Genomic DNA, 16,343 nt, shown 5'->3' on the forward strand with positions numbered 1-16,343 from the left:
AGATTATTAATATATTCATTTATATAAATATATCAATAGTCACAATACCTAAATTAAGGTTTCAGTAATTTCATTATTAAAGTATGCAGTGCAAGGGAAAAAGTAAAGGTCATTTTCCAATGACCTTGAGTAGGCACTTGATTCAGTACACATTATAGGACACTTCAATTAAGAAAAGAAAAAGAAGAAGATCAAAGAAGAAGCATCAAAGAATATTGACAGGAAAAGGTATACAAATTCTTACAGGAAGCAATTTATACAACGGAAATTTTTCTCGCATAGCAGTGATGTAATGGTCCGTTTCGGTTTCCGCTCAAGAGGGTAAAAAAATCTGCAACATCTTCATAATCTAACGGTGAATTCTGTCGATCGTGGGCTTTTCCACCAGCACGAAGTATGCGCAACGCAATTTTGCTGAAATTCAATGGCCCGTTAGAGAGGCATAGGCAGACTTCTTGGAAATTCGCCGAGCGAATCAGAGCGACGGAGCAGAAACTGGAATCGCCGCGATTCCATCGAGATTCTCGGGTTTCAACGTTCGATCTAGAGTCTTGACGATACGATGGAATGCGTGATAAAAAAATATTCAGGAGGATATTCACCCTAACGTCTTGTTTTAAGTTATCGTGCCGATTAGATAGTCATTGAAAAAGTAATTGGACTAGGTGAGGTAAATCAATTGGTTGATTGGAAATGGCTGGATTATCCGAAAAGTGATTAAGTTCGCTGAGCACAGGATATAGTTAATAACTATTTAATTATGCTTTCTTTTCAATTACTTATTATTAGTACAGACGAAGAATGTAGTAGAGAAAAAGTGGGTTAATTGACGTGCCATTTTATGATTGAGAGAGCGCTGCTGGTTTAGGGAAAAATATAAATCTTTGTTACTTAGCTTCCATCTAAATTATTTTACTTTTTATCATTTAATACAATCTCTTCATATTTTTTCATAAAAATTGATATGACAACGTTTGAATTCCTTAAATTGAAGGTTTAAGAAATGACACTTACCATACGCTTACTATACTTATTATATATATTATGACGCCTGCTATAAAAATATCCTTTCTATATATTTTAAAATAAATATAAAATTCGATAAGGTAGTGATTACTTTTATAGTAAACATCTATAAACTTGTCAGAGAAGAGTGAACTAAATACATTCATGAGAACTAATATTCAATGTATAATTCTCAGTAGGTCAAGAGTAAAAAAATATATATTTGCAAAATTTATTTACACTAAAAAATCGTATAATAGAAAGACATATACAATAATTATACACTGAGAGTATTATGTTACAAAACAGTAGTTTCCTGTTTTAGAGTCAGCAAATATTTTTTTGATACACGATTGTGTAAATGTTTTAGAATCATTAAATCATTCTCTAAAGTGTCATTTTGCTGTTCAAAATAAGTTATTAATTTTTCTAGCATTGTTGTTGCTTCTAGGTGGTTGACATCTGTTTCTTCTTGATGATATCTATCAATAAAAGAGTCTTGGATGTCATCTCCATCTTGAGTGGATAAACGCGCACTCACAATATCATCTTCTAATAATAATCGATCTGAGTTGTTATTAGTGACAGTATCCTCCAGTAAACTTTGACTACAGAGGGTCAGTTTTATACCATGTCGGGCTTTCCATCTTCCTAACCATCCTACACTTGCTGTGAAAGTAGGATCACCACCTAACTTTTTATTAAGACTCAGAGCTTTTTTTCTAAGAATAGGTCCTGACATAGGAATACCATTTTCAAGTTCTTGAATATACCACATATACAGTGCATCATCTAGTGTTACATTCTTTGCTTTTTTAATTGTTCCTCTGTTGCCTAAGCTATCTCTAGAAACCATCTTGGCACAAAAATCTTCAATCTCCTTTCTGTTTTTTTTCCAATCAGAAACAGTAGATATTCCTACTCCTAAATCAATAGCAATACTTCTCAATGACTCACCTTTATCAATCCTGTACAAAGCTTTCAACTTCTTTGCTATGGTTACAGTCACTTTTTTCCTTTTACCTGACATGTCTGTAAATGTCAAATATCAAAGAAACACAACACAATTAAGATAAAAACAGTTGTTAAGTTTAAATACCATTGACCTACTTGTAGCATTCCTATTTGCAGCATATTGATTAATCACACTAGCAGTGTGATATTTATGATATATTGCAGAATCACTCTGTTGGATCAACTATGAATACAATTAATTAGAAGAAATGAGCTTTTAATTTATATTTCAAGAAGGATTTATAATTGAAATTAGTAAATCTAACAATTTTTGTTAGCAAGTGATTTCCACTAAAGAGTATTCGTGGTTTTAAAATAATTAATGAAAAAGTAAACAAATTATATGAGTAACAAAAAATGGAATAAATTCGTTCCAAATATTTAAACAATTGGACGATATATTTTTCTATATATAAATTCTTACAATTGTCTATAAATGTTGAAACTGTATTATTTTATTAATTAATAAACCGCTAACTTATAGGTTATGTCATCTAACCTCGTTCCAACTACTTGAATGTGTCAATGAAAATCAAAGCAAATGAAGTAGTTATTTTAAAACTTTAACTCACTTTCTGTTCTCTCTTTCTTTTCTAATACTTGAACAACTTTCACTTTAACGAAATTTAATTATTTTTACAACACTGTTATATTTGAATTCCCACTCTAAACATTATTTAACCAACTGGAAGGGAAAGAGCATGTAGAGACACTCTCAACTCTACCACCAGATGGCCACCTACACTTTCGTACTACGCCGACGTACAACACTTTCGTGCTAGTACTTTCTCTTCTATTTATCAGTAATTGTAAATACGTATCACTTCTCAACTTTCTTATCAGGGTGTCTATGGCACGAGTACGTGCTTTCTAAGTTAGCGTAACTGATGAGTCCTCTGGCCTTAGCAGATTCTTATGAAATATACTTTTCTCCTCTTCCTTCCATCTCTCCTTCTATCCTTTTATCTCTCTTTATTCAAGATACCATGATTTACTTACAAACATTTCATTCGCAACGTCCTTTATTCCTCAATAAAAAATATTAAAGATATTGCACATAAAAGACTCTGCAGATAAAAGACTTAGCACATAAATGGTAACTCTACTTTAAGTCGCTTTTCATCAATAAGATAGGAAGACATTATATATATATATCCGCTATATCGGAGCGTCGACAGCTTCTGTTCGATAAGGCGGCTCATCGATATTCATATGAAAACGCGTCTGGATAATTCCAGTCCATTGTATTCGTATACCGGCGACGTAAATTCTTCGGTGAATTCGTGCCTCTAACTGGAGAATGAAAGGTGGCCTAATGTGGCACGTGGGAGTTTACGCGATAGTTACAAAAGGGACCGCAAGCCACGTTGTTGCGTAGATCAGAAACGCGAGTCACAGTGATGTTCTCGACTAAATGATACACGTATGCCCATTTTCTATGAAATAACACGTTCCGTTCGGCCACATTCTCGATAATACACAGGTAGACCGATCTGCAAGTTGTAATATACCGTATACAGCGTGGGATGTAGGAAACATAGCGGATAAGTGGAAAATCTCCAGAGATGCTAAAATATGTATTTTAGTATAGCGGGTGAAGCGAAAATTGTTATACATTGTCTAAAATGTTTCTTTGAAATTTAGGTTAGGTTAGGTGAAATAATATGGCCCGTTAAACCGAAACGAGGTAAAGTAACATATTCAATCGTCTTAGTTAATGGATATGGAGTTTCGTGATAGAGTTCGTCAATCTTTTGATCCTAAAGACAGCCAGTGAAGAATTCGCGCGAACAAACATTTGTGAAACATTGATTTATCTTCTTCCTCATCTCTCGAGATCGAGAACACAGATAATTACGTAATGTAACAAGTTGCCCAATCTGTTCCGTGAAAGTTATAATTTAACAATTAACGTCCGCAGGAAGCCGAATGACTCACTAACGTCTTGCAATTAAGGGTGCTCCATGAACAAACTTTTCGAAAGATAATATGTTATTGACTCAACCTATGGAATTGAAAATGTAATATGGCTCTTTCTTTTATTTGATTGTAAATGTCAATGACATCGTGTGGAAGATCATGTAAAATTATTTTTCTCTTTCCATAATTATCGTAATAAGTATTTTCCTGTGGCTAACAGCGAGGTAGTTGTTTCTTAACCGAGCAGGGGCTCGAACAGTTTGTTACAAATGGGTCATTGTGTAAACGTTATGACTCTGTACTGTGAGGTGCAATTTTTCATGAAAAGCGCCTCAGATGTTGCAAAAATACAGCGCGGTTCATTTCAGCTTCGAATCGACGAATTTTATAATTTTTACGTACTCGAGTTATAGAATTTTCAAATTTTAACTACTGATATTTTTAAACTAAAAAACTGTTAAATTTCCAAATATTTGAATTTGCAAATTTTTGATTATTCGAATTTTGGAATTCAAATTTTGAGATTCTCAAGTTTCTACATATTCAAATGTTGGAATTTTCAAATTTTCAAATATTGAAATTTTAGAATTTTCAGATCCCTGAATAATCAAATATTTGGCTACTTAAATTTTCTAATTTTTGGATTCCCATGGATTTTAAAAATTGTGTACTGTGAACGTATTACAATTGGCGATGATTCAAGCAAGAGGGACGAATTAAACCGGAAAGAATCTTCCATTGCACTTGGTCAGACATCGTGATGGCATTCCTATTGAGCTTGCGGCGTGTAATGACGCCGTGAAATTGAAATTAAATGTCGGCAACATGTGTAAACTTCTGAGAAACCAGTGATGTCATCTGGATTAACGAACTGCCAAGCGGCTAAATAAATTACAGCTCGTTCGCGATGGAACATTTCGCAATTATGTAAATATTAGCTGCAGTCTTATTGCTTGCTCTAATCTACGCGGAAAATTGTCAGTATTTCGAACGCAAGCTGGGAAATAATTGTATTTCAACTGGCTGAAATAAAAATGATAGGGATAGAACTAATCGTCTTATAATCAAGATTAGTGATCTCGCTAATTAGCCATGATGTAAACGATGAAAATAAGTTTCAGCCACATAATTTCAAAACAGTTATGCAAACTAGAGTAATCAAATTGCATTTTATCCCAACTGTTGGCTTATCAGTAAATATGACTCAGTTGTAGTAACATATAACGAGATTGGGACCATAAAAGTTATTTCAAGAAGTGATATCATATTTAAATTAAAATCGAATTACGTCAAACAACGTGTTTGTCTCTTACGTGAGCGGATAGAAACTTACAAAACACTGTCAACATTCAGTTCAAAAAATTATTATCCTATTAGATAAAACATTGAATTTAGTTAGAGATTACGAGATTCGTTTCTTCCGAGAACAGCAATTTTTTAGCAATACTCTGTAGTTTTCGTACGTATTGTGTATTTCGTGTCTTACGTTCATTCACATAGTAACGTCATTGTTCTACTTCCTTTAATAAAGAAACACTTCCGGTAAGGAACTGTTATACGGAACAAGTGAATGAAGGGCTTGCTTATGGTATATCGTAAAGATTATATTACTTCCTGCTCGTTAAATTTTTTCTCTACGGAACTCCGATTCTTTCAGAAGATATTACTGTATAGTAAAAGAAGAATTACATACATATAATTCTAATACTTATACTTAATTTAGCATAGAATATTTGAAAAATTATATTTGTAATCGTATGCCTCCACAAGGAAGAAAAGATGCTGCATTCCTAGCTATTACTAGCTTCATACTGTATTTAAATCCCTGGAAATGACATTGAGTTGGCTATAAACTCCAATAATACTCGTATTACTCATTTTATCACACAACTCTTCAATCTAGCATAAGATAAATATACACTGATTCGATCACCCAGAGATATTATTTGAAACAACTGATTTCAAGTGAAAACAACATATAGATGGCACTCATACTACTACGAATAAGTTAACAAAAATTATCCTACCACTTCTCAATCTAACATGATGTAGATATACAATGTCTAGGGACTTTATTTTTCAAAACAACTAACCTCAAATGTGGAAACAACTTACATGTTCTATTCATATCACTACAAATAGGTTAGAAAAAGATTGAATGTTGGAATATTCCATCAGATAACCTACATAACGATCCTCAGCTACTAAATTCACGGTCAAAATGGTAGACGGCTAGCAACAAGTGCCATTGAAAAGTATAGGGTTGCAGGAACGAATCGTTGTCGTTGGTAATGTCAGTGGGTGGCCAAATATAGACATGTCGTCATATCGTTTGAACTTGGTACAGCTTGCCACATTCTATATTTCGTCTCCTTTGGTTGCGAGCGCGTGTGTAATACAGCAGATGAATATTTGTCTAGGTTTAAGTTATCAGTGTCAATAGTGTGTTGGTATCTGTTTTCGAGGTGAGTCAGGACGAGTCTCGATAATAATACGGTTCAGATTTCACCTGGTCTTCTTTGCCACGGTCTTCCCTGCTCCGTCGTTGCGTACGACGCATTTCCGGGGCAATTTCGTACTTCCTGGCAGCGATCGACCATCTTCCAAGTTCGTCGAACGCTTCATCTTCGATTCATTTTTCGTTTTCCTCTGATTCGTTCTTATTTTCGGTAATCTATCTTTAGTCGTTAAATTGGGAAATTTGTATAAATAAAAATATCAAAGGAAGCTTGAAAGGTTATGTCAATAATTCAAAGTTTAATTACTTATTTAAAAAGCCCTTTTAAAAGTTTTCGATTATTCTTGGTCTAGATAGTCTACGTTTCCTTAACTGACAAATAGACAAGATCGGTACAATGTAAAAATTATAAGAATTATTGCGTATGAAGAAGTACAAATAATCCTCGTAATATAAAAAATATGTAACCGATTATCTTTTTCAGTTTTGAGATAAAAAATTGCTTTTTGATACATCTTATATCTGGAACCAATGTCGAAAAATCATTAATTCTTATCTATAGACGTTGCTGCAAATCATTGAGGTGTTTCTGTAGAAGTGTCGAGGTGCATGTAGCGTGCTTCCGGGCGAATCTCGAACTTCCTATTTGCTGTCCGAATAAACGAGCTTATACGCTGGCTATTTCAGTCGAAACTGAACGATGAAATCTAAAGCAAATGAAAATTGACGTTGTAAACATCAAGAAGGAAGTAATTAAGCTCCTAGATCAATCTAGTAGCTTTTTATAGATTTCCTTCTAGAATTTGTAAGTACAATTAATCTTGGCGATGTATGGGAAATTAGTGGGTGGTTCATCTTGGATTTCGTTTTACTTTCTATTACGCCTCGTGTGGAAGGTTAATCGAAAGTAAATGGAAACTAAGCGAATATAAATAAATGATTCCATGAAATAATATACTATAAGTATCATATGTACTAGCATCGGGCGTAACGTTCACGTCACGAAATAACGAAATATGATTTTTGTTATGTTTATGGAAAAATTCAATACGTTTGAATATTTGAAACATAAAAAGATAGAATCAATGAATAATTAAAGAAATTCAAGATTGGATGAATAAATGGCGCGCGCCAGTAAATAGTTAACGGCCATATGGCGCTAGTGTCGCGTCACCAGTCTTCATAGTATCAACGAAGTTGCAAATATTTTTGTATGCCTGTGTATTTCTTTTTTTCTCTATCAAATATGTTGAGTATCGGCGTTATCAAAAAAAGAAAGGCGTAGTAGTGACATGGATTTATAAGTCATAACGTCATCGTCACTTCTATCAGATAATCGCCAGAACAAGTCACACAAGGCAAGGCGTTTGCCATGTAATAATGATATTGGATGTTTGAAAAGTTATTTTATGAAATGACGTATTTCAACGCATGAATTTTACTTCATACAAGTTATATTTTATATTATTTATTTCATAGAATGAATGTTGAAAATACTATTAAATGTCGATAGCCGTAAAGTATGTATTATATATTGATTGGACTCGACAAAAGTTGAGGATATCTATAAATGTTGACTTACTAGTAATACGTGTGGACAAATGTTTAAAAGCTGATGATGTTGAAAGATGTTAACAAGCCTAAATGTTGACCAACGTTAAAGCTGTTGACAGATATCGAAGACGTAAATGCATGTTGACATTGTTGGTAGATGTGGACAGATTCCCTAATAATATTAAAAATTTAACAAGTAAAAGCACCAAATTCACGATAATATTTCAAAGTCACTGCTATTTCACACGATTGAACCTGGACAATCAAACAATTCGTTCTTTTCAGTGTATTTATCTAGTTTTAGAAACGATCTCTTATTTCTTGTCACAGCGAAGAACATTTCAATAATTCTTCATGTTTGAAGACGTTACATCACTAGATGACGATATGCTAATGCCATAAAAATTCATTATCGTACGTGTTTCTACCTCGTGACATCAGACCTTCGACTAGACTTAAATGGCTGTACAGCAAGCATTAAGTTTAATTTGGCAGATGTTTGCTCTATAAAAGCTACACATTTTTTAAACAATTTTGTAACTCGTTTTCGACCGAATCATATTTTTCTATCGCACAGAGAATAACCATTTGCTTAAATTTGGGGGGAAATTAAAATCTTAAATCATTTTTAAACTATTAAAAATTTGTTTCGCGGCTGAAACCAAAGAGTAACTCACACACGAAAGTTTGAATTAAAAAGTTATGAATTACAGCCGCTAATACTTTCTTAAAAAATTATCGTCTCTTCTATCACGGTCATACAACGTACGTTTAATTTATGTAAATTCATTCTAACGTACACATTACATAGCCCGCGTCCCTATGAAAACGTCACGGTTCGTGCTCCACTGCATAATTGCATCGCAGTTTATGTACAAACGATCATCTAATCAACTTGAAAACGATGCATGCTTAATCATGTTACGAGCAAATTATGATTTATTTGAATTTGTAAACATATCTTATTCATATTTTATTATTGTATTGTTCTATTATTATCGACATTATTTCTAGTTTACTTGCTATTTTAATCTTATCTTCTACGGAAGTTACCATAATGATACAATTTTTCTGTCCTCGTGCGTTTTTCTTTCTTTCGTCTTTTTCTAAAATGAGATTGCCTATTTCACCCATCATTACCATTCAATCAGCCGAATTCTAAATTACCTTTACTTAACAATTTCCAAATTTAAAAAAGGTGCTATTATTATTAACATAAACTTTAATTTTATATGTAAATTTACATATACCCGATTACAATCAATAACTTAATTGCTACGCCATTGGTAGGTACATTCCCGCTCGGAAGAACATATGTACGTATAATATCTGGCCACTTGCTTTTGACAGATAATATATCACGAAACTTTACAATTGCGAAACAAGTAACGATAAAAATTTACGTATTGTTATTGGCAGTCGGTCATGTCGCATACATTCGTGAAAAAGAATTGTGCTCTATACTCATATACTTATTGTTAACGTTATTATATAAAAGAACGGACACAAAATGTTCGCGATACGCGATAAGAGTCCTGGCAGTTAAAGTGGTCTTGAGTTAACAGCTGAATCAGTTCGGTGTCGCCATTCGTAGACGTCCAATCGTTCTTCGTTCGTCGTCTCCTCGTTTCGATATCGAGTCGTGATTTTCGTCAATTTTTCATGATATTGACTTTGGTGAAAGAAGTCATGAAAGCAGACCAGTGGATCAACGGCCATTGAAAAATGAAAGGGACAACCGTGTCAGGCAATTATTATCATGGTACGTCGAATTAAGCCAGTTGTAATTTAATTTGCGAATCAATAGATCGTAAAACGTGGATAAAGGATCGCATTTGAGTTTCTAACGAAGTTTTTGATTAGATGCCATTGAATAGGATTAGGCGTTGATAGGTTAAGATCTCTGTATCTTTTTATCGAAAGGGATTATGGGTGTGGTAGTCTTTTCATGGTAGAAGAGCGATTTGGAAACTGCCGTATCTACGCAAGTTTATCTTAACAGATAGATTATCTATCGAAATCCTGCCGCGCATTCCATGTAATTAGAGCTCCATGAGTGTCGTTTACTATTTAGCTGTTCGTCGGCTAAGCTCGTACGATTTAATCGATCCGTGTTTTCTGTCGGAATTTACTGTCTTTTTGTGTTTAAACAACTTTTAAGCTTATTTTTAAATAAAGAAGTTTGATTTGGTTGATGTAATTTGAGGGTATTTATAGGGTTTAATAACTGATTTGGTTATAGTTTGAATTAGAGATGAATCATGCTGGAAAAGGTTAAATATCTTTAAAATTATAATTAGAAATTAAAAGTTTTTTTTTAAGAAGTAGCCTTAAAGTATTCAAATGTACCAGTTACATTCTATTTCAACTCTAAATACATACGTTTGTTCTGTACAATTCTATTACAGTGAAATCCATCATGGCTGCTTTTTAACCTTACATTACGGAACACATAAAATTCTATAGTCTATCCCTAGATTCTATACAAACTACTTTAAGTTCTTCCATAGTCATTCTAGTTTAGTCTCTCATCGTTACTGAAGTTTTTATTGTATAAGTACTGAACAATCTAATTTCCTAGAAAAATCATAACATCATGCATTATACGTATTTTAGTTCGGACAAGTTCAGAAGTAAGGTTTGCTGAAACTACACGAACGTGTGCAAGTAGTTGTGTTTGCAGACGTTACGCTCGAAGAATCCGCAAGCGTATACACGCGCGTGCGTTACAATCGCGTTACATGGTTTCCAACGGCTTAGAACAGCGACGAACAGCTTCAGACAGAGATAGAGTTTAAGCATTTTAATCAAATCTACGATGTTACCTGCTTGTCATTGCCCTCTCGGTTTGCACGTAGCCATCTATTGGCACGCTTTTCAGTGCGAACGCGAGCTAACCACTGAGGTTGCCGTTTCTCCTCATTGGCGTATATAATTCGCATTTTTCTTCTCTTGAATATCTACACCTTTTGTTGTTTTTTCTTGTTGTTTAGAATAGTAAAAAATTCCTTACAATTAGGTTCTTACGGGAAAAATACTTTTTCAAAACAAACATAGATATTATTTAAGTTTAAATTAGTAGATACTTTAGGATTTACATTTAAACAAAGAGTTCGTCTTTACTAGATTTTTTTGAAGGAAGAATATCTTTCATATCGATATCGAAGTTGTTCAACTATAATTAAGTAGAGATTTTATTTAGAGAGAGAGAGAGATAAAAAGTTTCTTTAACTATATATCTTGTGAGACAAAAATATTTTTCAATGGTAACATTGATGTTAATTAATTTCATAGATATTTTAGGTTAGGTTGCAAGTGTTTCAAAGTAGATTAAATTTGGTTTACATTTCAAGGATTATGTGTATGCTTGTTTAACAGGATGTATGGAAGTTAAGAGGTTAAATTTTACTAGTGACTCATACTAGTGAAGTTATGATGAATATATACTGTATATCATATGATAAACATAATGTGTATCATTTATATTTTATATTGCCCTTGCTATCTTTAAAACAATATATTCCGATGATGTATCGTGTAAATATCGTTTTCCCAATATTTAACTTTAAACTTCTCGATTGTCGTTATCTAAAAGGAGTGCAAGAATTCTCAGGTGCGACATGTCTACAAACAACATATCTTCACCGACGAATTCGTGTTAATTAGCGGAGTCGTTTTGCAATGAAAACTAACTTCTTTTGTCAGACATCAATCCCAAGATAGCATTGCATTAACATAATGAACACTCTTATCGAATATGTTTTTCAACGACAACACGCGTTGTGTATGTAGACATTAACGATCACAGCACGAACGTATTTAGTTATGAGCTCAATTAATTGTAATGCCTCCAGTCACTGCTTAGATACATAGCGTCAATAATGAAGGATATAAATACTATTCAAATAAGCGTCGTTCGGTGAACTAATCGGAATAAATTGTTCGTGGTAACGATTTGTCATCCTTTTGCAATTCTTATTTCCCTCAATCGTTTAGATAGAAAAATTCATTTAATGAATTAATGAAATTAGAATTTTGTTCGTATAAGTTGTCGGTTGAATAATTTGTGTTTTCGAATTGGAGATAATTTTAAATTAGAGTATTATCGATAATAAGCTGTAGTGGAAGTTTATATAATTTTTAGATGATAATTGTAAAGCCCAAATAAATATGTATCTAGAACAGAAGATCAGTATACTTATTAATTGAAGTAGCACATAGAGTAATAAATGGAAGTTTTAGTAGCCGGAGAACTACGTCTTTAAATTGGATTCCGTCGTTTTATTATCCATAAATTTCCATTGCTTTATCTCTAACTCACTTAAAAAGAATGTTTTTACGCACCTTACTTTAGTGTTAAAAATATACTACAGAAAGATTAGAAAAAATATTTAAAAAGTTCGTTAAAAAAGTGTTTGAACAATCTTACTAAATATCAAAATGCTCTATAAGCTCGTAACAATATTAAGGGTTACATTAAAATTATATAAAATTCATTCGACATAAAATTACACGAAGTAAAAGGAGAATTGTGCCACAGTGTGCTCGACTATTTCAATCACGAGCTATCGCCAGGTTCCGATAAGGTATCTTCCCTGAGAGTGAAAGAATCATTTCCATCGTCGTAGAAATAGAAAATTATCCATTGTTAATGAAAGTCATCAGGGTTATTTTATTGAATTCTTCTGTGTAATAATGTTTTTTGTCGTCTTGGAAAAAATATAAAATACTTAAAAAGATTAATCTCTTAAACGATAATTCTGCGATACGAGTTGATTATTGGATATACATCAATACGATAAAACACACTGTTGGAGTTTGAACACCTTAAACTCTAATAAGTATAATTCGTGTGTTTTAAAAAAACTTTCGTTTTATCCATCCTTTTTGGCGAGTTACGAGTTTATTATTCGCCCCATTTTGTACCATTCAGACAACTATCGTCAGCTTTTTAATGTACTTTCTGATTACATTGGCGAGTTAACAGTATCTGTTTTTGAAAATGTACGGATCTTTTGCTAACTTATAGTTCTATCTCTCTTTAGTAATCTGTAACACATGCGTATACATATGAGAAATAATTCGAAATAAGAAGAAAATGTATGTATGTCAGAATATTAAAAGTAAAGCAACATTAAAAGTACAAATGATATAACGAGCAGTGTAGAGAAAAATGCTTAAGGGTAAAGAATAACGAAAATAAAAAATGTAAATATGACGAAATTAAAGGAGAATTCTAGAACTCTTCCTATACCTGTTTTTAGAAAAAATCCTTGAACAATATCATCTATTTTTGGATTATCTTGTATAGCATATTTACTAAGGTAATTTTGTTACTAAGTTTTTACGATGTTTTATTGTGTGATGATCCTTTATCTTTGATAAATTATCGTATGAATCGTTATCGAGGATTATATGATACGTAATTGTCTAAAGAGATCAAAAGATCAAAAGATCAAAAGATCATAAAACTACTAAAGAATTAAAAAACTTGAAATAACCCTTGCGTCTTGCGATCATGTTTTCGTATAAATTAACGATCAAAATAAAGAATTCCACCCAACTTTATCGAAAAGTATAAAAACGAATTTGTGATCCCTAAAACAAGTGTTGACACCTATTCAACATAAATTTCCAATTTTATTTTGCATATAATATTTTTTTTATCAAACTAAACTCAAACATCTTTGAAAATCTTGTCAGAATCGTTAATTAAAAGTCATGATTGATTTTACGCTCAATTTTCTGGTTTAAATCTTACCCTTGCAAAAGAAATCTTGTTCACTGACTTTCATGAATTAAACTACCGGTAAAATTAATGCGTCGTTCACGGACAATGGCGGACGAGCGTGGTTACTAGGGGAAAAAAGGGGGCAGCATTGTGGCGAAACGCGTGCAAGGTAAATAAAGAGTAAGCGCGAACGACGTTTACCTGAGAGAACCGTTTTGTTTTTTACCAGTGTTCGTGACTCGACGAGATTATTGTCCCCGGTTTATCGTTGCTATCGTCGGCATGTGTCATAAATTTTTTCTCGCCTTATAAGGACCGAACAACAACCGAATAAATGTGTACGCGAACTTGAATTGCTTATTTAGTGTGTATATGGAAAACTGGGATTTAATAGGGCTCTGCTTCCTTTCTACTGTGCAATGAGGTGAAGGAAGGGAACTCGTTGTTCTTCTTGATCCTTAATTCTAGAGTTAGTGCGAAGTTAAGCATCTGGAACACAAATATTTTATGTGTAACATTTGAATTAAAAAAATAATTTTCTATTTTTAAGTTAAATATTATTGTAATGCGTGATATTAAAAATTGAAATTCTTATTTACTTATGAAAGAAATAGTATCGTACTTTCTTGTGCACTGAGAATTATAGCGTAATATAAGCGAAATTATGAGAACTTGAATTTAGTCACATATTTCAATTCTTGATAGAATCATTCTATCGAGTATTATACAAGTTCCATAACTAACTAAATTACAACCTCACGTTTGTGAATATTCTATTTCTAGTTTTATGATTTGAAAAATTTAGCGAAATTTGTGTAATAATAAATATATTACTTTTATGACTTACTCTTTACACCGTTATGATTTTCAGTGCTCTACTTATAGGAAAACTTTATATTTTACCAATATTACAATTAAAATAGAACTGTTTAGGAATTCCCTTAGCATTCCTACGAAACATCGCATTTGAAAGAAAACAGAAATTTCCATTTCCGCTAGTAGTGTTTCCTTTCCAAATAAGGTGCTGTGTTCAAAGCGTGTCTAATTTTGGTGAAATGTTTGGTTTCAGGGGCGCAGTATGTGCCCGGTGTTGGGCTTGGCGCCGCACCCCAAACAAGGAGTTACATCTTCGACTACACGCCAAACTATCCACCGTCCAGAGTCGACAAATTCAGGGGTGGTACTGATATACAGAAGAGAATGACTCAGAGGGAAGATACACTGAGGTTTGAGCAGGGCCGTATTAAGGCCCTGCAGGAGGAACGTCTGCATATACAGAAGAAGACATTCACCAAATGGATCAACTCGTTTCTGTTGAAGGTACATTTTGCTTTTTATACAACTTCCGATATTATAAAAGAGACAGTAATTCTTAAGAGAGTATATCTTTTAATTTTTCGAATACGTTGTCTTTCTACCGCCTGGAAAAAATTGTAAATAATTTTTTAAAAATTGTTGAAAGTAATTAAAGATAATTAAAATAATTAAAATTAAAATATAAAGATATTTGTAAAAATGGCTTACTTTTCTGTGAATACAACGTTTTTCAATTGCTTGTAAAAGACATTAAAATAATTTGAAAAAAAATGGTAAAAAAGTAATTAGAAAATGTAGATGATACGATATTTAGACAAATACCTAAGATATTTATAAGAATGACACACGTCATATTAGGGTCGCTAGAATATCTACATAGGAAGGAATCCGGAGACTTGTTGAATCGATTACTTTCACTTCGCAGGCACGTATGGAAGTGGAGGATTTATTCACGGATCTAGCGGACGGCAAGAAATTACTAAAACTGCTAGAGATCATCTCCGGTGAACGATTGGCTAAACCTAACAATGGTCGTATGCGGGTGCACAAAATTGAGAACGTGAACAAATCTCTGGCGTTTCTTCATACAAAGGTAGAATTAATTAATCGTTTTCCCACATATTATTCAAATGAACTTCATCTTTCTATGGATTTCAAAGGTGTATTTCAAATACATATACGTTTTGTTTCTATTCCACAAATAGTCACATGAGAATTCAAAAAATATTATATCTAGGGAAATCTATGATTCTAGGGATACCTATGATTCTAGGGATACCTATGATTCTAGGGATCCCTATACATTTCTAATTTCAGGAAATGATTCTAGAAGAATTTAGGTAAATCTAAAAAATAGTATCTAGGGAAACTCGAAATACAAAGTTTCATATTTTTTAGAAGAACATAAAATTATACTTTAAAATTAAGCGTTTTCAATGACAGTCATCACTACTAATCTTTGATAGCTTTTGCATCAACCTTTCAATATTTGCAACGGTTATATTTACACTAAAAGTTTACAGTTCCTGGCATAATCAAGCAAAAACGACTTGACAGTTAATTTTTCTTGAAATCTTCTTAATCTCAAGATATCTTCATAAATGAACAAATTATCATATTCGACATCTTCCTAGGTAAGATTAGAAAATTTCTCCCGGAGGTATAGATCCTAGTAGCTTTGTTCACTACATCGATGTATCTAATTGTTCGTTAGAGAGGACGTAGGAAATAATTCTCACGCTTTCACGATTGTCTTCTCTATTTCGCGACAGCGTTACATTCGATTATGAGATTATGTAAGGGGCGGCGCTGTTACGTAAGTGAAAATTGAAATTTTCTACCGGC

At 32.9% G+C, this 16,343-nt stretch overlaps 2 protein-coding genes across 8 annotated transcripts in view; one reads left to right on the forward strand and one right to left on the reverse strand.

Annotated features, from left to right (window-relative positions):
* Positions 1 to 16,343, forward strand: part of LOC100749757 (spectrin beta chain, non-erythrocytic 2) — a 58,095-nt gene that overhangs the window by 6,560 nt on the left and 35,192 nt on the right. For 3 of the 5 annotated variants that reach the window (XM_012383462.3, XM_012383464.3, XM_012383463.3), the window contains exons 1-3: positions 9,505 to 9,713; positions 14,752 to 15,002; positions 15,424 to 15,591. In XM_012383462.3, the coding sequence (XP_012238885.1) occupies positions 9,677 to 9,713; positions 14,752 to 15,002; positions 15,424 to 15,591 (456 nt within the window). In that variant the 5' untranslated portion in view covers positions 9,505 to 9,676. Of the gene's footprint in view, positions 1 to 9,504; positions 9,714 to 13,894; positions 14,107 to 14,751; positions 15,003 to 15,423; positions 15,592 to 16,343 lie in introns of those variants that run through there. The other 2 variants (XM_033319823.1, XM_012383465.3) reach the window with 2 other exon arrangements.
* Positions 1,222 to 3,121, reverse strand: LOC100747556 (jerky protein homolog-like). 3 transcript variants are annotated; one of them, XM_033319846.1, is made up of 3 exons: positions 2,763 to 3,121; positions 2,116 to 2,704; positions 1,222 to 2,037 (listed from the first exon to the last, which is right to left on the reverse strand). In XM_033319846.1, the coding sequence occupies exon 3, from the start codon at positions 2,033 to 2,035 to the stop codon at positions 1,304 to 1,306; it is 732 nt and encodes a 243-aa protein (XP_033175737.1). In that variant the 5' UTR covers positions 2,036 to 2,037; positions 2,116 to 2,704; positions 2,763 to 3,121; the 3' UTR covers positions 1,222 to 1,303. The 3 variants fall into 3 exon arrangements, with proteins under 3 accessions (XP_033175737.1, XP_003488046.1, XP_033175736.1); XM_003487998.4 differs by lacking the exon at positions 2,763 to 3,121 and having other exon boundaries at positions 2,116 to 2,203; positions 2,592 to 2,743; XM_033319845.1 differs by lacking the exon at positions 2,763 to 3,121 and having other exon boundaries at positions 2,116 to 2,743.

Source organism: Bombus impatiens, unplaced genomic scaffold, assembly GCF_000188095.3.
Source record: "Bombus impatiens unplaced genomic scaffold, BIMP_2.2 scf_0217, whole genome shotgun sequence".
Classification (NCBI taxonomy): domain Eukaryota; kingdom Metazoa; phylum Arthropoda; class Insecta; order Hymenoptera; family Apidae; genus Bombus; species Bombus impatiens.

What these genes read in the sequence shown, in the direction of transcription:
- LOC100747556 (XM_033319846.1), bottom strand. Translation starts at nt 2,035, where the DNA reads ATGTCAGGTAAAAGGAAAAAAGTGACTGTAACCATAGCAAAGAAGTTG.